Source organism: Stegostoma tigrinum, chromosome 38 (genome assembly GCF_030684315.1).
Source record: "Stegostoma tigrinum isolate sSteTig4 chromosome 38, sSteTig4.hap1, whole genome shotgun sequence".
NCBI lineage: Eukaryota > Metazoa > Chordata > Chondrichthyes > Orectolobiformes > Stegostomatidae > Stegostoma > Stegostoma tigrinum.
The window spans coordinates 3,872,048-3,893,331 of NC_081391.1; the positions used below are offsets into that span (position 1 = coordinate 3,872,048).

The following is a 21,284-nucleotide window of genomic DNA, read 5'->3' on the forward strand; positions in this document are numbered from 1 at the left end:
GAGAAAGAGTGTGAGAGAGAGACAGAGAGAGAGTGTGAATGTGAGAGAGAGAGAGAGAGGGAGAGTTAGAGAGAGAGAGTGAGAGAGAGAGAGAGTGAGAGTGAGAGTGAGAGAGAGAGAGTGAGAGAGAGAGAGAGAGTGAGAGAGAGAGAGAGAGAGAAAGAAAGTGTGAGTGTGAGAGAGAGTGTGAGTGTGAGTGTGAGTGTGAGTGAGAGAGGGAGAGTGAGAGGGAGAGTGAGAGGGAGAGTGAGAGGGAGAGTGAGAGGGAGAGTGAGAGGGAGAGTGAGAGTGAGAGGGAGAGGGAGAGTGAGAGAGAGCGTGTGTGTGAGAGAGAGAGAGAGAGAGAGAGGAGAGAGAGAGAGAGAGAGAGAGAGAGAGAGAGAGAAAGAAAGAGTGAGAGAGAGACAGAGAGAGAGACAGAGAGAGAGACAGAGAGAGAGACAGAGAGAGAGAGGACAGAGAGAGAGAGACAGAGAGAGAGAGACAGAGAGAGAGAGACAGAGAGAGAGAGACAGAGAGACAGAGTGAATGTGAGAGAGAGAGAGAGAAACGAGTGTATGTGAGAGAGAGAGAGAGTCTGAGTGAGAGTGAGAGTGTGAGAGTGAGAGTGAGAGAGTGAGAGTGAAAGAATGTGAGAGAGAGAGAAAAAGAGTGTGTGAGAGAGAGAGACAGAGAGTGAATGTGAGAGAGTGTGAGGGAGAGAGGGAGAGAGAGTGAGTGAGAGTGAGAGAGAGAGAGAATGAGAGAGAGAGAGAAAACGAGTGTGTGAGAGAGAGAGAGACAGAGAGAGAGACAGAGAGAGAGACAGAGAGAGAGACAGAGAGAGAGAGACAGAGAGAGAGAGACAGAGAGAGAGAGACAGAGAGAGAGAGACGGAGAGAGAGGGGGAGAGAGAGGGGGAGAGAGAGAGGGAGAGAGAGAGGGAGAGAGAGAGGGAGAGAGAGGGAGAGAGAGAGAGGGAGAGAGAGAGAGGGAGAGAGAGAGAGGGAGAGAGAGAGAGGGAGAGAGAGGGAGGGAGAGAGAGAGAGGGTCGAGAGAGAGGGAGAGAGAGAGAGGGAGAGAGAGAGAGAGAGAGAGAGAGAGAGAGAGAGAGAGAGGAGAGAGAGAGAGAGAGAGGGAGGGAGAGAGAGAGGGAGAGAGAGAGGGAGAGAGAGAGGGAGAGAGAGAGGGGAGAGAGAGAGGGAGAGAGAGAGGGAGAGAGAGAGGGAGAGAGAGGGAGTGAAGAGGGAGGGAGAGAGAGAGAGGGAGAGAGGGAGGGAGAGGAGGGAGGGAGAGAGGGAGGGAGAGAGGGAGGGAGAGGGGGAGGGAGAGGGGGAGGGAGGGAGAGTGTCAGAGAGAGTCAGAGAGCGCGAGCGAGAGAGCGAGCTCGAGAAGGGGCTGTGTCTGTGCACAAGAAAGAGACAGTGTGAAAGAGGGGGCTGTGTGTGTATCCATGCGAGTGTGTGAGAGAGACAGAAAGAATGAGATAGACAAAGTGAGGATCTGCGTCTGTGTGGCTGGGGGTGTGGGGGGCTGTTGTGAGGAGCGGGGGAGCACAAGAGAGAGAGAGAGAGAAGAGGGCGTGAGAGAGAGAGACACAGAGGCGTGAGAGGGACATTGGGATATATGTGAGAGAGGGGTGTGTGACAGAGGGGTGTGTGAGAGAGAAGGGGTGTTGTGACAGAGATGGGGTTGAGAGAAGGTGATGACAGTGTATGGTGGGTGTGACAGGGGTGTGTATGAGGTGGACAGTTTCATAGTAATTCAAATCTGCACAGGGTAAGGTAGAGAGATCATAACTTATCCAGGTGACGCTGTCAAAACAGGAAAGCAAGCAAATTTTACAGATATTTGGCAATTACACCACAAGATCATGGGAGATACTCATGTGATTCGGACAATGTTGTCTACCTCATGTGCTGTAGGCAAACTTGTCCCACGGCACGGTATATTGGCGAGACCATGCAGACACTCTGTCAACAGATGAATTGACACTGCTCAACAATTGTCAAACAGGAATGTCTTTTCTCAGTTAGGGAACACTTCAACACTCAAGCGCATTCAGTCTCCAATCTTTGGGTAAGCATCTCCTCCGAGGCGATCTCAGAGATGCACAATAACACAGAATTGGTGAGCAGAGACTGGCAGCCAAGTTCTGGACCCGTGAAGACGGCCTCAACCATGATCTTGAGCTCATGTCACGTGATGTGAGTCCTACTACGCTGTACTGTATCTGTAAAATCTTCCTTAATGTTCTATTTTGACAGCATCGCCTTGATAAATTGTTATGCTCTCTCTACCTTAAACAGTTTTTACTGTTTCGAATTAGTTATGACACTTTCTCACACATATACTCTCTCACATTGACAGACACACATCGCACACATATAAATCTACAGAGTGAATCATTTCATCCAGATGTTTATTTGCAGATACATTCTACTGTTTTCAAAAAGCACACAATTTGTAGTCACAGTCAGTCAACGTGGCATCTTATAAATCCAGCTTTTAGCATAAAACCAACCTGATTCCAGGTTAAAATTCAGACAGATTCTGAACAAAGCCTCACACCTACATTTCAGTGTCTGACGTGAGATGTCACCTTTTGAATATTCCTATCACGCTGCCTGATTGTCATGACAGCACAGCACTGATATTGACTTTATAAATATTTACACACCGACTAACACTGTTAGTCACCTGCAGAGACTTATTATCTGACACTCCAATCACACTATTTTGTGATCTTTTGATCTCTCTGCCTTTCAACTCTATGTGTGTGGCCTGCTCTCTCACTGCACCTGATGAAGGGGCTGCACTCTGAAAGCTTGCGTGATTTCAAATATATCTGTTGTAACCTGGTATTGTGTGACTTCTGACTTTGTCTAACCTCCACATCATCTCTATAAGCAGGAACTGAAGGCTTTAAAAAGTTTCTTGCTGTCTCAGTAGACTTATTCCGCAATGCTGCAATTCTGGTTCTTATTGGAAAAACCCAAGCTGCTAAACTAAACCCATGAGAGCCCTCAATAGGTGGTGGTGCTTGGCATTCCTTCAGGCACTCTCCAACTGGCTGCATTTTTCTAAGCATTAAAACACAAAATAGTCACTTTCACAAGAGTTATGCAACTCCTCAGTTCCTCTCAGTCGGTTGAGCCGAAAGCATTGCGTCAATAGTGACCGAAGGGGAAACTGCCGAAAAAGTAATCAATCAACCTTTGCATAGACAATGGGGAAAGACCAAGGAAGTGAAATTGATTGGGAGTTTTATCAAAGAGCCAGCACAACCACAATGCTCTAAATATTCCCTTTCTGTTGTGGATGTTCATGGTGTACGACCCTATTCCAAGAGTGTGTGGTGGGTGATGCATGCTGGAGACATGATCTGCTAAGAGGAGTAGTGATGGACAGCTTGGAGATACTGGTAGTTAACGGAGAATGTGTTATAGGATTCATGTGGAGGTGGGAGACAGGTATTGCATAGAGAAGCCATGGCTGCATACAAGAGTTTTAGTAAATACAGAAACACAGAATCAAAAGAAAACGAGAAGACTGGATAGACAGACCACGAACAACCCAAACAGGAATAATGACAAAAATAGGAACTTAACTTCACTGGCTCAGTTCATGGAAAAGGAGCAGCAGTGAGCTAAGCAAAGAAAATCAGAAAAATCTAAATGCAGAAAATGAAAGGTATACATTTAAATAAAAAAACATTGAGAAAGCATTCAGCTCCTCAAGGCTATTCCAGTCAGTCAAGGACATGGTTAACCTTCAAGTCAACTCATCTAGCTGCCGTAGTTTCAAAACTGTCAACACCGTCCATAAACAATAATGTACTAATTTTAGCTTTCAATATTTGAATTGATCTCCAGCATTGAGAGCTTTTTAGGGACAGAAGTCTAGACTTGAGAAAAGTGTTGCTGAATTCACTTAGAAATAGACTGGTTCTAATTGTAAATTGTGTCCGCTGTTCTGGATTCCACCACTAGAGGGATTTGTACCTCTGCAGTGACTTTTAAAACCCTTCCAGTAAATTAAACAGTGATAATGGGAACTGCAGATGCTGGAGAATCCAAGATAATGAAATGTGAGGCTGGATGAACACAGCAGGCCCAGCAACATCTCAGGAGCACAAAAGCTGACGTTTCGGGCTAGGCCCTTCATCAGAGAGGGGGATGGGGTGAGGGTTCTGGAATAAATAGGGAGAGACGGGGAGGCGGACCGAAGATGGAGAGAAAAGAAGATAGGTGGAGAGGAGGGTACAGGTGGGGAGGTAGGGAAGGGATAGGTCAGTCCAGGGAAGCCGGACAGGTCAAGGAGGTGGGATGAGGTTAGTAGGTAGGAGATGGAGGTGCGGCTTGGGGTGGGAAGAAGGGATGGGTGAGAGGAAGAACAGGTTAGGGAGGCAGAGACAGGTTGGACTGGTTTTGGGATGCAGTGGGGGGACGGGACGAACTGGGCTGGTTTTGGGATGCGGAGGGGGAAGCGGAGATTTTGAAGCTGGTGAAGTCCACACTGATACCATTGGGCTGCAGTGTTCCAAAGCGGAATATGAGTTGCTGTTCCTGCAACCTTCGGGTGGCATCATTGTGGCACTGCAGGAGGCCCATGATGGACATGTCATCTAAAGAATGGGAGGGGGAGTGGAAATGGTTTGCGACTGGGAGGTGCAGTTGTTTATTGCGAACCGAGCGGAGTTGTTCTGCAAAGCGGTCCCCAAGCCTCCGTTCTGCAAAGCGGTCCCCAAGCCTGGGGACTGCTTTGCAGAACAACTCCGCTCGGTTCGCAATAAACAACTGCACCTCCCAGTCGCAAACCATTTCCACTCCCCCTCCCATTCTTTAGATGACATGTCCATCATGGGCCTCCTGCAGTGCCACAATGATGCCACCCGAAGGTTGCAGGAACAGCAACTCATATTCCGCTTGGGAACACTGCAGCCCAATGGTATCAATGTGGACTTCACCAGCTTCAAAATCTCCGCTTCCCCCACCGCATCCCAAAACCAGCCCAGTTCGTCCCCTCCCCCCACTGCATCCCAAAACCAGTCCAACCTGTCTCTGCCTCCCTAACCTGTTCTTCCTTTCACCCATCCCTTCCTCCCACCCCAAGCCGCACCTCCATCTCCTACCTACTAACCTCATCCCACCTCCTTGACCTGTCCGGCTTCCCTGGACTGACCTAACCCCTCCCTACCTCCCCACCTATACTCTCCTCTCCACCTATCTTCTTTTCTCTCCATCTTCGGTCCGCCTCCCCCTCTCTCCCTATTTATTCCAGAACCCTCACCCCATCCCCCTCTCTGATGAAGGGTCTCGGCCAGTAAATTAAACACCTTTGTCACATCACTGTCCAATGACTGGAACTTATCCTTCAAATTTTGTCATGTTTGAGGATTTTTGACCATTTTACCACAAAAAAAATTGGAAAAGTCACTTAGACTAAAAAAAGGTAAAGTTCATTTAAAATGCTAGTGATCTCAGTAGGAGGTATGGTAGAACAGGTGGTCGGACTTCTCCAGAGGGGACACATTAAATTCCCTTCAGTTTGAGAATTTGATATTCATTTTGTAAACCTGGAAATTTAAAAAACTAGGACAAGTAAAAACAGCCACAGACTGTACCAAAAATCCATCAGGTTCATTCTTGTTGTGGGTAAGAAAATCTGCTGGCCTTATTCAGTCAGGCCCATATGTGACTCCAGTCACACTGACATGGGTGACTCTTGAAAACCACTTAGTTGCATCAAACTGTTATAAACAATTGCAGGGACCCAAGAAGGCAACCCACGACCGCATACTCAAGGTAACTTACGAACAGCAATAAATCCTCATCCCCTGCCGAGGTTATATGTCTAGAATGGAGTGCTAAATAAAAACTGAGCAAATAAGCTTTCACTGCAGTGCCAGTCCAGTGTACTGAAAGAAATCCAAGGCCACTTTTATTTGCCAACTGGTGAACAGAAAACAGATAAACTGAGATGATTGATAAGTTTCTCCCTGAAAGGAATTCATCAAGTACTGCAGTTAGGTGAAGAAACTGCAACACCAACCTATTCAGATTAATGCTTTCCCAGTTTGTACCAAGTTAACTGATTTTAGCTGGAGTGAGTGTACAGCTGAAGACTTAATCACAGTACCCCAGAGAAGTGTGAATAATCAACCAAGAATTCTGCAGGATATTCTTAAACTCAAATAGGAGAACTGGTTCAACTGTGATATCTTTTTGGTCTGAATAGCTTGATATTTATTATTTAGCCATACTGGTGGGTATTATTCATTGAATGGTAGGAAAGTTGGTATAACTGTGGAATGAACAGTGTCTTAAGAGACAAAGGGAGAACATTTAAAAAAGTGATCTCACTGAGATAACGAGGTGTAGAGCTGGATGAACACAGCAGGCCAAGCAGTTTCAGAGGAGCAGGAAAGCTGACTTTTCGGGCCTCGACCCTTCTTCAGAAAGGTCTAGGCCCGAAACATCAGCTTTCCTGCTCCTCTGATGCTGCTTGGCCTGCTGTGTTCATCCAGCTCTACACCTTATCTCAGTTTCTCCAGCATCTGCAGTTCCTACTATCTCTGATCTCACTGAGATACTGAGTTGAAACTAAATTCTGAGATGAAGCAAGGTATGAATGTGGGTTCTGTCTGTTCTGAGGAAGGGTTACCAGACACAAAACGTTAACTCTGTTTCCTCCTCCACAGATGCTGCCAGACCTGCTGAGCTTTCCAGCAACTTTGCTTTTTCCCCCCGATTTACAGCATCCACAGTTCTTTTGGTTTTTATGAACGTGGGTTATCAGGCCAGCGTGTGGAGATGTTCAAAAAACACCCGCATTTATATAGCACCTTTCAAAACTTCAGGAAAATCAACTTGCTTTACAGCCAATGTTTTTAACAATGCTAATTGAGGGACACATTCTTGGGAAAACTCTCATTCCTTCTCAAAAAGTGCGGTGGGATCTTCCACAACTATTTAAAAGGGCAGACATCACATTGGCTTGACGTTTCATGGCAATGCAGCTCTTCCTTAATACAGTATTTGAGTGTCACCTGGACTGCGCTGAATTCTCTGGTGTAGGCCTTGAACCCACAGCTTTCTGCCTCAGAAGCTTATGTCACACCTCACATCTTTCGCATTTCAATTCCACCTTTTATTTGATTTAAATAATATTTGATTTTCTATTATCCTGTATGATTAACTTATAAAGCTTAATGCAAATAGAAAAATTGACCACGTGGGAGTATCATTCTTCTGCAGTGCAGGCACAGCATGACAGTTGTGTCCGATGGTTGGTGGGTGAAATTACAGCATGTGTAAGGCAGGAAGAGGAACTGCTTTATGGTAAGGAAATATGCAATTAAACAGTTATAGTTCTTCGACAATGATGAGGAACCAACCTTAAGGGATCCCTTTTTTGAAAAATGAAACATCTAAACTCATACCAAATCGATCCAACTGGCAACTGACTTTTTTAAAACCTACTCTTGTAAATCTGAAAAACCTGGATGATGTTTTGACACCGAGTGGAGGCAGAGGTAAAGTTAAACCTCGGTGAAGGAAAAACTAGACTCACAGAACATTTGTTTCGCAAGAAGAATTCACTTGCTGGGCACGACAAGGCACAGGGCACGACCAGCTTTTATTGCCCATTCCTTGTTCTCCTTAGTTCTCCTGGTGGTGGTGAGCTGCCATCTTGAACTGCTACAGCCCATGATTTGTAGGTAGATCTGCAATACTGTAAAGGGGGAATTCCAGGATTTAGATCCAGCTACGCTGAAGGAATAACAATGCATTTCCAAGTCAAGACGGTGAGGGGCTTGAAATGAAACTTGCAGATGGTGGTGTTCTTGTGCATGTGCTGCCCTTACTGTCCTGGACGGCAGTGGTTGTGGGTTTAGAAGGTGCTGTCTTAGGAGTGATGGTGAATTTCTGCAGTACATCTTGCAGATGGTATACATTTCTGCTAATGAACATCAGTGGTTCAGGGAGTGGATGCTATCAAGTGGGCTGCTTTGACCTGGGTTAAGTGTTGTTGGACCTGCACATATCCAGGCAAGTAGGAAGTATTCCATCACAGTTCTGGTGTTCCTTGTAGATAGTGAACAAGTTTAGGAGATTCAGGAGATGAGTTACTTGCTGCAGTATTTCTAGCCTTTGAACTGCTCTTGTAGCTACCGTACTTATATACGGCTAGTTCAGTTCCCTTGATCATCACTGATAATCCCCAGGATGCGGACAGCAGGAAATTTAATTATGGTAAAGCCACTGCATATCAAGGAGTGGTGACTACATTCTCTCTTACTGAAATGACCACTCCTGGCATTTATGTAGCACGAATGTTTCTTGACACGTTTCAGTCCGAACCTGGATACCGTCCATGTCTTGATGCATTTGGACATGGACTACTGAACATTGTGCAGTCATCAGTGAACATTCGCATTCTGACCTTATGCTGGAGATAAGGGCATTGATGAAAGCAACAGAAGACGACTTTACAGAACAGGAGGCAACCAATTGCCCCATCAATCCTGTATACAAAATATAGTCCAGAAACTCAAAAGGGCAGAAAGCATTTGGGAAAATGCAAATAAACAGCTTACTTAATACTACAAACATCCCAATTTTTTTCTTTATCATGTACTGCTGTGGCCTGTGTACAGTTCACTGACCTCAGTCAAGGAGTCCAAGTAACCGTTAGTTAGAATGAGGATACAATGGTGAGCACTGACAAGCTGGAGATTGCGTCACAACTCAAGTTCAATCCATTTCTCAAAGAAAATTGACGCAGACACAATTCGGGGAAATAGAAGTCAGGGTTTCAGTACTTAGCTTCAGGGCTGTGACCAAATAAAACTCTCAATCAACTTCTCCATGGTGGCTGTCAATCAAGAAACAAACTTAAGAGAAGCAAATTCCAAGTTCAGAATATAGCATTCTCTACCCAGGTGGCTCAGTCATTGAGCATATTTAAAACAGGAATCAATCATTTTTGGATACTAAAGCAATTAGGGAAATGAGTACAGTGCAGGAAGGTGGAGTAGAAGATTAGACTGTCGCCACATTATACAAGGCTCCTAGGGTCAGTCAGTGATGCACACATCACGTGGGAATAAAAAGAGTGGAGTGGAGTAGATAGGCTGAATATGTACATGCGCTCTTATTGTTTACGATCTGATGCCCTAAGAACAAACCCAAGGAGTGTTTACAGTCCATGAAAAAATTACTGCTGTTACACAGCAGACTATTTGCATTGAGCAAGATCTCTCAATAGCAAATTAATGTATGGCCAATGGATCTGGTGGTGCCGCTTTAAGAATAAACGCTGTCAGAATATAGTGAATCCTTGGTTCTTCTTCAAATAGTCCAGGCAAGCAGGGCCTTGGTTCAACTTCTCACTTGAAAGATGGCACATTTATGACAACTTCAACCGGTTAAGTGTACTCAACTTACATAACTCAAACCCACAAACTCCTGGTAAAGAATTACAGGATATTAGCCACTGAGGCAAGCTGTCAAAATTAAAATCAGACTAAGACAGTGAAGGCAAAGGAAATGGCAGAAATAATAAGAAATGTAAGATACAGAATGAGTGCTTATAATTATTTTGGTTTGAAATTTCAAGAATAGCAGGCCTAGAAAGGACAGTTATTCTACTAATTTAAGAGTCAGTATGAAGGCCTCAAAATTAAAAGTAACAACTCCCAGGAAGGATATCCTCAGCTTATGAAATACTTACCTGACATAATCATTCCAAAGAAATTTCTTCCGTGGTCCCATGACTCTTCGGCCTGGCTTATCGTCATCTTCTTCTTCAGAACCATTTTTGTCTCGGTCCTCTTCAGATGCCATTCTGAAAAGATACCCAACACATGAGTAAGGTGAGGTAGAGAGAACTGGGAAGTGGTACCTACCCTACACATTCATCCACATGCCAGTGCTGCGCTTTCTGCCTTATATCCACAAACAGCTACTTTTGCTGCCTGTGCTCTAAAATCCACCCACAGTCACTGCCCTTGACCAATGTCTATGACCCTCATGGGAGCAGGACAGAAATGCTGTGGGTTTGTGCAGTCTGTGCGCACGTGCCTGGCATGCTGCAACACAATCAAAATGAAAATTTAAACACTCAGGAGAGAACATATGCTTCTCTCACTCCATACATCACCACAGCTCCAAGGCTATAAACTAATGACTACATGCTAACACTCTGCAACAGATCAGGATAAAAGGATCTTTAAACATTCGGATGCAAAAGTAACCAAAAAAGTTAATCCATGGATACAAAAATACAACCAAAAGGATTAGTGGAATGGTAGCCTTTCCCTAAAAGGGCAGGAATATAGTGGGATAAGTGTTGTGGTTCATTGGTATACATCATTTATCAGCCTGGACTGTTCTGTACACTGTTCAGTCACTATTCAGTTCTGTACACTGAACCTCAGGACGGTTACGATAGTCTTGAGTTTTACACCATTTCACATGAAAAAGTGTCTAGGCTTAGAGGGTTAGATTAACAAGTATGTGTAAACTTGGCCTGTAGTCCATTGAGCTTAGAAGATTCTGCAGCATGTAATTAGCTTCTTTTAAAATGATAAAATAAAACTAGTTTGTATTCCCTTGGCTGCAGATGATCAAGAGGCAATCTGAAGTGATTTAAAAACGAAAAGGATTTGAGTGGATTGGTGGAGAAAATATTTGTGTCAGTGGAGAAATCCAGACCAAGTGGGAACAACTTTAAAATTAGACCTATTCAGAAGTGAAATCATGAAACAACTTAGCACACAAGGGGTAGATTGGAAGATTGGGACTCCACCTCCCCCAAAAGGCAGTGGATTCTGGGGACCAATGGAGCTATCAATACGGAGGTTGATTTTGTTTTTGTTTTAGGATTGCTAAAGACATGGAACATGGACAGATAAATGGACTTCATATTGCATAGCCTACCTCTCTTGATTTGTGACAGAATGAGATTGGAAGAAGGTTTAACTTGAATTTTTAATAAGAATCATTGGCCTGTATGATGTGGGGAGATGGTGGTGTAGTGATGATGTCATTGTACTCGTAATTCAGTGTTCCAGGCTAAATCCGTGGGGACGTGGGTTCAAATTGCACAAGGCAGCTGGTGGTACTTAAATTCAATTATTCCATTTGGAGATGAAAGCTAGCCTCAGTAAAGGTGACCATGGCAACAATCATATTGTAAAATCTAATCTGGTTGACAAACAGCTTTTAGGGAAAGAAATCAGCAGTCAGATTCACTCTGATCTGATGTGAGTCCAGATCCACAGTATATGGATGATGCTGAACTGCTCCCTGAACTGGCCATGACAGCGACACCCAATCCCATAAAAGAATAATGGAAAATAAAACACTTAGATATGCAGCATAGTTTAATACTGGTTTACAGCTGTTTAGTTTGCTTTTCAATGTGTGCACAATACAACTGCTTCCATAAGTGACTGTGCTAACATCCTTGGTGCTGGTGCTATAGGATGTCCCAGTGTACGTGGCAGTGATTATCACTGCCATAAACCCTCCCCAAAGTGGAAAGAACACTGTGCAATGACTGCCTCTGTCTAACATTAACTTTGATGCCACAATTCATTAATCTGTGCACACTTACAACTTGTTCACCCCTTCCAATTTTCACTACATTTCCACTCTGCAGTGTTAATGAAGAGGCATCAGACCCAGGACTCCTTTTATATTAATTCCTGGGATGTGGGATACACTGGCTGGGCCAGCTTTTATTGCCTATCCTCAATTGTTCTTTAGAAAGGGAGGTTGAGATGCCTTCTTGAACCATTTGGTGCAGACACATTCACAATGCCATTACAGCTGGAGGTCCAGAATTTTGAGTCTGTAACACAGAAGAAGTTGCAATGTAATTCCGAGTCAGGGTGGCTAGTGACTGGGAGAGGAACTTGCAGGTGGTGGTGGTGCTCTCATGTAACTGCTGCCCTTCTCCCAAATAACAGTGGTCGTGGATCTGGAAGGTACTAAGGAGCCTTGGTGAATTCGATTATCCGGCATTTAGGTTTGTCAAATCAATGATAATACCACATCTCATAACTCAGCTAAGGTCTGAGTTATCATCAACAATATTTCCATTTTAACAACATTGCTTGCCTTCATCATTGCCTCAACCCAACTGCATTTGAAACCCTCACTCACTCTTTAGTTAACTCTAGACTTGGCTATTCCAGTGCTACTCTGGCTAACCTCCCATCTCAAACCCCGTATAGTCTCGAGCTCATCCAAAATCTTGCTGCCCATAGTTTACTTCCTACCGAGTCCCGTTCATCCATCATTACTCTGCTTGTTGATCTACAGTGAGATCTAGGCTGGCAATGTAATGGTTTAAAATTCAAGTTCAAGTTCAAGGTCCTCACCCCTCCTCATCTCCAGCCCCACAATCTCTATCTCTCCAATTCTGTCCTCATGTGCAGCCCCAATTTGATAATCCACCACTGATCATTTTGCCTTCTGCTGCTCAGGCTCTAAACAGTGGAATTTGTGTCTTCAATCCTTTCACCTTCTCTAAGCCTCTCATTAGAAATTTGCCTCTTTAATCACCCATTCCAATGTTTCATTAGGTGCTTTGGTGCCAAATTGTGTCTGATAATAATACCATTATTTGGAACAGTTTACTACATTAAAAGCACTATGTAAACCAAAGGTGTTGTTGATGTTAACCAAGGTCAGAAGTCACACAACACTAGGTATTAGTTTAACAGGTTTATCTGAAATCACAAGCATTCAGAGTACTGCTCCTTCATCAGGTGAAGTGAAGGGCAGCGCACACACACAGAATTTATAGGCAGAGAGGTCAAAAAATAGTACAAAGTATGTCTGTGAAGTGTCGACAGGCTAAATATCAAGTCTTTGCAGGTGATCAAAAGTGTCAGACAGCATGAGTAAAATGTCCACAGCTGAACAGCAAGTGAAGGGATGACGTATGATCCAATTGAGACAGAGAGATAATTACAAAAAAAATTAAAAATAAGGTGGTGCTGGTTTCTCTTTCTCAAATTCTATGCCCGTGTGTTTCCCTTAAATTCACTCGACGTAGGAGTAGCACTCCAAAAGCTTGTGATTTCAGATAAACCTGTTGTACAACAGCCTGGTGTCGTGTGACTTCTGACTTTGTCAACCCCAACCCAACACCAGCACCACATCGATGTTAACCAAATTAGAGATCTTTCAATCTGGATGACTCAGAACTAATCAGCTGTGGTGTTCGAGACAATTCTACCACTGACTATGCTGAGGGTATAGGATTGAACTCTGAAGACTCTCTTCATAGTTTTCCCTGTGGAAAAATGTTTGTTTATCCTTATAGTCCTATCAAAGAATCACAAATTTGAACTCGTGCTTTAACAGCCTGGATGAAGGTTTTGAGACTACAGGTACTCTCAATTTTAGATGAATACAGAAGGTAAAATGAAAAATACTTCAGGATAAGCCAGTGAGTTCTAGCAAACTTTTAGAGAGCACATCATTCACCATGACTTTTCTAGTCTAACAACAACTGGAAAAGAGGGCTGAGGGGTAAACGTACTTGGCAAACCGGGCTTGTGTATGTGCTTGAAGTTCTTCCTGGTATTTTATCAGTTGTGCTGGCATTACACTTGCCACTGCTTCCTTCAGTTTCTGTGTTGGATCCCGTAACCGCTCATCCTGGGAAGGAAGGAAGCACAGATGTTAAGAAAATAATCTGCATCCCTATATTTCCGATCCTAAATTCAGGATATCCTAAAGTGCTTCACCAAGACTATGGGGATAAATCTTAACTGATTGAGACTGTTGGTTTGACCACTTTACCTGACAGGATAGATGAGACAGCAAGGTGTACAGCTGGACAAACACAGCAGGCCAAGCTGCAACATAGGAGCAGGAAAGCTGACGTTTCGAGATGAGACCTCAGTTTTATCTCTAACAGTGGAACAGGTACTGCAAATTCAGCTTAGATTATATGTCCAAGTCCCTTGCATGGCGTCTGAATTTACAAACTTCTGACAAAGAAGAATACTACACACTGTCACAGTTTAATTTTGTTTCACACCTAAGAACTAGGAGCAGGAATGGCAATTCAGCTTCACAAGCCTGCTTCACCATTTAATACGATCATAGCTGACTTAATTTTGGCCTCATCTGCACTTTCCTGCCTGCTCCTATAACACATTTACCCATTACTAATTAAAAATCTGTCTATTTCCTAATTTATTCAGTGCCCTGGTATTCACTGCGCGCTGGGTAGTAAATCCCCCAGATTCATGAAACTTTCAGAGAAATAATTTCTCCTCATTTTTTAAAATCTGTTACCTGTGGAGTCTTGTTCTGTACTGCCCAACAAGTGGAAATATCCACTCGATGTCTATTCTGTCAATGCCCTTTAGTACCCACAATTAGATTGCATCTTATCCTTCTAAACTGTAGTGTGTATATTCCTAAACTGCTCAATCTCTTCCTCATAAGACAAACCTTTCACCTCTGGAATTAAAACTTCTCTGACCAGCCTCCATTGATATCCATCTTCAAATGAGGTGTCTAAATCTGAGCGCAGCCCCCCAGACGTGGATTCACCAATGTTTTGTACAGTTGCAACTATGCTCGCTCCTTTTGTATTCCATTCTTTGGCAATAATTGCCAAAATTTCATTTGCCTTCCTTATTACCTGCTGTACCTGCATTCTAGTTTTCACCAATTCATGCACAAGGATACTCAGACCCCTCTGCACCAAAGTATTTTGAAGTTTCTCTCAATTTAGATAGTAAGTTGCCTTTGTATTCTTCCAAAAAAAATGGATTACCTCACACATATCCATATTCAGCTCTATCAGACAAATTTTGGCCCATTTTATCCATATTCATTTGTTGCTCTTTCATTGCAAATTACTTTCTCACCTATATTAGAGTCATCCACAAAGTTAGCTATAGCACATTCTATCCCTACAAACAAGCTGTAGTCGAGTTCCTTTTAGTGCTCCACATGACGACCATATGTAGTCATCAGATTTAACAAGATTAAAATAAACAGAACTCCATGTTCAGACATAGTTAATTTCCACTTAAAAATTTTATATTTTAGTATTTGGCTAGCAGTCTCATTCCACATACAATTAAAGAAAACACTTAAGACAATTTACTAAACTTATAACTGGAGTCATTTGAAGCACCAGCATAGCCCAAAGTAATGGGAGATGCGGACCTGGGGCTATACAGTATACTTAAGAATGTAATTAGAGTGACAAGCTTATGTAGGAAAATTCCATTTATGCACCAATTTATAAATAGTAAAAATAAATAACAAAAACTGAAAGAACTGTGGATGCTGTAAATCATGAACAAAAACAAAGTTGCTGGAAAAGCTCAGTGTAGTTTCTTCAGATGTTTCATCAGGGCATCCTTGCTGTAGGGCAAGAAAGAGGCCAAATAGCTTGTACACATAGCTGGAAAAGCTCAGTAGGTCTAGCAGCATCTGTGGAGGAGAAAACAGAGCTAATGTTTCAGGTCCGGTGACCCTTCCTCAGAACAGATGGTGGGTGGGGAAAACGTCAGTTTATATGCAGGAAATAGGGAGGTGGGTGGGGTAGGGAGTAAACAATAGGATAGAGCTCAAAGAGAGAGAAAAACAGTTGGACAGACAAAGGAAAGTGGGTAGTTGTTAATGGGGACTGTTGATGACTAACAACAGGGGGTGTGATATGGCAGCCTATGTGGTAACAAGGCCTGATGTGTGGGGTGGGGGGGGGCTGGGACATGGGAGAGTTTAGGCCCTAAAATTATTGAACCCAATATTAAATCCGGAGGGCTGCAGGATGTCTGAGCGGAAAGTGAGGTGTTGTTCCCTTAGCTTGTGTTGGGCTTCATTGGAACACTACAGCAAGCCAGAGACAGAGATGTTGTCCAGGGAGCAGGGTGCTGCATTGAAGTGGTGGGCAACAGGTAGTTAGGGTCTTTTTTGTGAGCAGATCATAGATGTTCTGCGAAGCGGTACTTCAACTGGAAGGTATGTTTGGGCCCTTGGATACTGGTGAGGGAGGAGGTAAATGGGCGGGTGTTGCACCTTCGCCGCTTACAGGGGAAGGAGCCATAGGCCTGTGGGAAGGTGTTGGGGGTGTAGGAAGTGTAGACCAGGGTGTCCCAGAGTGAACGGTCTCTGCGGAAGACAGGCAAGGGAGGGGAGGGGGATGTGTGTCTGGTGGTGGCATCTCGCTGGAGGTGGCGTCTGATGATCTCCCGGATGTGGATGCTGGTGGGACGGTAAATAATGGTTCAAGGTAAATAATAGTAACAGTGAGAGAAACTAAGGCTCTGTAGATAGGAGATACATTTTAATTCGTTGGACCATGAGTGGTTTGCATATTTTGACTATGTGGCCCATTAAGTCATTAGCGAAACGTTTCTTCCTCTACCTGGTTCCTGTGCACGAATTTCACAGAACTAATGATCTGGAAAGGGCTGTTCTTAATGTAAATCCCACCCTGACGGAAGGATTCTACGTTGATCCACAATTTATGTTAAGGAAAAGATGCAAGAGGTAGGTTTTGAGCTTTTATGTTGTTCATAGTTTCCACCCGAGTGATAGTGCTCAACATTCAGCAACTAACTGACACATGGGCATACCTCCCCACTATAACTGCAATAGCATAAATACCAGTCATAACAGCAACTCATCCCCTCTGTAAGTATGCTGAGAATGGACATTATTTATTCTCCTGAAATATTTAGACTCTTACAGTTACCACTGTAGTTAACATTGAGACGACTGTTTGTACCTGCTGCAGGGATGCACAGCAACTCAGTTGCTCCATTATAACGCTGCACTTTGATGCTTAGAATCCTTTACCTTAGTAAAGATTGCAAATCAAAGCTGGAATCTGCTGACCTGTATAATTGACACTTTCCTTGCCCCATTTATCTTCCTCTGAGTATTTTACTGGGATGTGCATTGGCACCAGACAAAGTTGTGTATCTGGAAAGCAAGGAAACCAATTTTGTACACTAGTTCCTGACTCTGTTTACCTGATCATTGAGGTGTAGTTTCTTCAGACGTTTCATCAAGGCATCCTTGCTGCAGGGCAAGAAAGAGGCCAAATAGCTGTACACTCCAGAGCGCACTGTCACATTCAACTCCTGTACTTGTAGCTCAATGCTGTACATAGACAGACAGAAGGTTAGGCAGATGAAATGACAACTGGCAACAAATATCAACAGTGAAGCTTACATTGTAAAGCCCCCACTATCAACGCTCTCTGTTCTTTCCTACCAAAGCTGAAACATGCAAAACATCTTGGAATTTTGTCACAGGACATCAGCGTGCTGCCATGCACTTCAGATGTTTATCACTGAGTGCACTCAGGGGACAGAGTATCATTTAGTAAATTAATAAACCTCATTTTTGTTTTCAGTTTATGATCGTTTATAATTTACAGAACAGAACAGGATGATTCAGCTCTTCCAGCTTGTTCTGCCATTCAATCAGATCATGCCTGCTTCCCTTTTTAGTGACAGTATTTGCTTGGACCTTACCCCTGCTTTGGGGATTATATTCCAAAAGTCAATCCATTTTCTCCCCCAGAAATTTTCATAAAAGGAAATCTGAAAAAAGCAGAATACTCACTCCAGCAGGATAGTGTTAATATCCGGTGTGAAGAATTTCTTCTTTCCTTCTCCTTCACAAACCTTCCCTGCCTGAATAAACACAGTAACAGTATTAAAGGTATAGCTTAGGACATAACCATTCCTGGGTATAAACCATTCAATAAGAATCAGGCTTACTGCTCATTGCTCATGTCCAGTGAGTCACTGTAGGACATATGTGGACTGATGAACTATGTATAGAAGGGTGCTGCACTGAGTAATGTATAACATATCTCTTAAGTAAATAGCATCATACAGTAACTTGAGCACGGAATCAGGTTATTCAGCCAGCTGTGCCTACGCTGACCCGTTGAAGGAATAATTTGCCTAGTTGATCACTTGATCCGGGAAGACTTGACTCCCCTGAATGGTTTCCCACAGCCTATACATTTTTCCATTTCAGATAATACCATACATTTTTCAATGCCTCGATTGAACCTGCCTCCATTCTCAGGCAACGGACTTCAGACCCTAACCACTTGCTACATAAAATTAATTGTCTTTATATTACCAGAGGAGGGGTAAAAACATCGAGATATTGGACTGCAACAGAGAGATCAGGCAAGGAATGGCAGTGAACATGCAAGGGGCTTCCCATTCTCAAGAGAAATACAAAACAACTCTTTCCCTTTACTTCTGATTAACTATCTACCATTTCCTCCTTTATCGCAGAGACTTATCCCAGGAGTAGGTTCAAATGTGTTAGACAGAATTTTTGTCAATTGTTTTTTGAAAGCTAAAATACACAACATTGACCACATGAACGTCACCCAAATCAACTTTCTGAAAGAACCTCAATTAATCAGTTAAGTATTACCCTGCTTTAATCAGTCCATTTTTTCTTGCAATGTTCTGTTTTACTTTTACACTTAAAATTTGTTCCTTCATTATAAATGCCCAACACCATTTCCATTATAGAAGACAGGAGCGGGGATACAGTTTTAAAGGGTTTGGACAGGGAGGGTGGAGGGGTGAAGAATGTGAGAAGAATACGCAGTGAATGTAATAACCTTCAACTTTCTGTGTAAGATGAAAATGATCAACGGCTTCAAAAGAATAGTGGATAGGCATCTGAAAGATTCAAACTTTCAGGCTACTAAGACTGAGTGAAGGAATCAATTAGTAAAGTTAGATCACATGAGATTCAGCCTGAGCTTGCCAATTGGATACAAAATTGGTTTTACAGTAGGAGACAGTGGGTCATGGTGGTCCTTCTTTCACTGGATTGTACGGGGTTGAGGGGTAACCTTACAGGGATTTAGAAAATCCATGAGGGGCATAGATAAGGTGAATAGCTAGGGTCTTTTCCCTAGGGTGGTACAGTTCAAAACTAGGGGTCATATTTTTAAGGTGAGGGGGAAAAGTTTTAAAAAGGACATGAGGGGAAACTTTTTTTATATGGAGAATGGCTTGTGCGTGGAATGAACTGCCAGAGGAAGCAGTGAATGCAAGTACTGCTACAACATTTAAAAGTCACTTAGACAAATACATGAATAGGAAAAGTTTGGAGGGATAGGGGCCAAATGCAGGTAGGTGAGACTTGCTTAGTTTGGGAACATCCCTGAAAGAAACTTGCACTCCAGTGAAAAAAAGTCCCAGCCTATCTAGCCTCTTCTTATAACTCAAAACCTCAATTCCCAGATAACAAGGTGTGGAGCAGGCCAAGCAGCATCTTAGGATCAGAAAAGCTGACATTTCGGGCCTAGACCCTTCCTCAGAAAATGTCATCAGCAATATCCTGGTAAATCTTCTCTGAACCCGCTACAGTTTAATAACATCCTTCTGATAACAAGACGACTAGAACCAGACAGTACTCCAGAAGAGGCTTCACCAACGTCCTGCACAACCTCAAGATGACAAGAAGTTAATGTTAGATTGTTGTTAGAGTGTGCATGTGGAAGGCTGGTAGTTTGGGTGAATGGCAAAGACGCTCAGTGGCATCCTTCCCATTGGTCAAGAGTTGCAATAATTGGTTTAGGCATGTAAATTGCATTGATTCATGAGCAAATACTTCAGATAAATGTTCAAAGGTTACCAGTGGAATGGGGATAATAATACAGCTGCTTTGTAATTGACACGGGATTATATCTGACATAAAACACCTTCCGGCCATTTATCAGGAGAGGGAAATAGGAGCAATTGCCAGCAAGTTAGAATTTGCTTCGAATGTTGCCTAATGACTATTAATGGGTACTTAACAGTTAGGAGTTACTGTAACAATCTGGTGTTAATCTTAGTTAGTGGCAAAAATTATTTTCAGTTGAACGGTTGCCTTAAGAATCCACTAGAGGTTTAATTAGCAACTAAAATAATTTTCACTGGGGAAACGAGAGGGGTGGGGACATGACAGATAGATGGAAACAGCAAGTAAGACAGAACACTTACCAGCAAACAGGTGTGAAGTGTGTTGCTTTAACAGCTAAACTGGGACTAGAAAAGCTCTTATGTTGCAGTGGCAATCTCTCCATTTCTGAGCCAGGGGATCCAGAGGTACATAATATCATACCTGAACAGGTTGATTACATTAAAATTGAAGTGTACTGGAACCTTCAGCAGCTAAGGTAGATGGGGAAGTCACGAAATGAAAAAGGGTCCTCAAGAGTTAAATCTTAAAGCTGCAAAGGAATTTTTGTAGCAATGCTAGAATGAAGTAAGCTGAGCTAAAATCTCAACTGATGTCATGAGTAAAGGGAGAAGGTTGAAGAACTAGGAGAAGATCCTTTAAGTTCTGGAGTCTTGGGACAGACCAACACACATTGAACCTGTAACTCTTGCCACACATAGATCAGTGAAATGCTAAGTACCAAATTTTATGGTTCAATAAAGCTTTACCAGCTTCACGTTTAAGTCAGTGAATGCATTTTTTGCCAATAGAGTTATTTGTGGACAAGAATTCTCTTACTCTGGGCTTTAATAAAGTATCCACAGCCCTATATTACACTGATTTGTAAACCATGCTATAGATGGTTCAGTCAATAATGTAATCATTCATCTCAGCATTCTTGCCCAGAATCAGTGTTGTCAGTCCACTCTAAAACTAATCCCTGACACATGCCTCTGTCAGGGCCTAACTCCAACTTCTTATGCACTGTATTAACAAAATGCAATACCTTCACAGAAAGGTAGTCACCTCTTGAATACATTTAATATTTTGGCATCAACTACTTCCTGTCATCATGAGTTCCACAGGGTCACCACTCTTTGGGTGAAGAAATCTCTCATCTCCTTCCTAAATTGTCGACTGTAAATCCTCATACTGTGATCCCTGGTTCTGGACATACCCACCATCAGGAACATCTTCCTTGCATCTACCCTGTCCAGTCTTGTTAGAATTTTATAAGTCTCTATGAGATCCCCCATCATAGATTGCGAAAACAATCCCAACCTAGTCAATCTCCTCTCATATGTCAGACCTGCCATCCCTGGAATCAGCCTGGTAAACCTTTGCTGTACTCCTTCGAGAGCAACAGCTTCCTCCCTCGGAAGAGGAGGAAAAACTGCACACGATATTTTAGGTATAGCCTCACCAAGGCCGTATGTAACTGCAACAATACGTCTTTGTTCCTGTACTCAGAACTTCTTGAACGAAGGCCAACATATCATTTGCCTTTTCTACTGCCTGCTGCACTTGCATGCTTACCTTCAGTGACTGGTGCAC

The 21,284-nt window shown here is 43.0% G+C and overlaps 1 protein-coding gene across 1 annotated transcript in view; it reads right to left on the reverse strand.

Moving 5' to 3' along the window:
• Window positions 1-21,284, reverse strand: part of LOC125446965 (ubinuclein-2-like) — a 138,277-nt gene that overhangs the window by 92,634 nt on the left and 24,359 nt on the right. The window contains exons 7-10 of the mRNA XM_048520997.2: window positions 17,607-17,677; window positions 17,009-17,138; window positions 13,543-13,661; window positions 9,718-9,831 (exon numbers count right to left, since the gene is read on the reverse strand). Coding sequence (XP_048376954.1) covers window positions 9,718-9,831; window positions 13,543-13,661; window positions 17,009-17,138; window positions 17,607-17,677 — 434 coding nt within the window. The remainder of the gene's footprint in view (window positions 1-9,717; window positions 9,832-13,542; window positions 13,662-17,008; window positions 17,139-17,606; window positions 17,678-21,284) is intronic.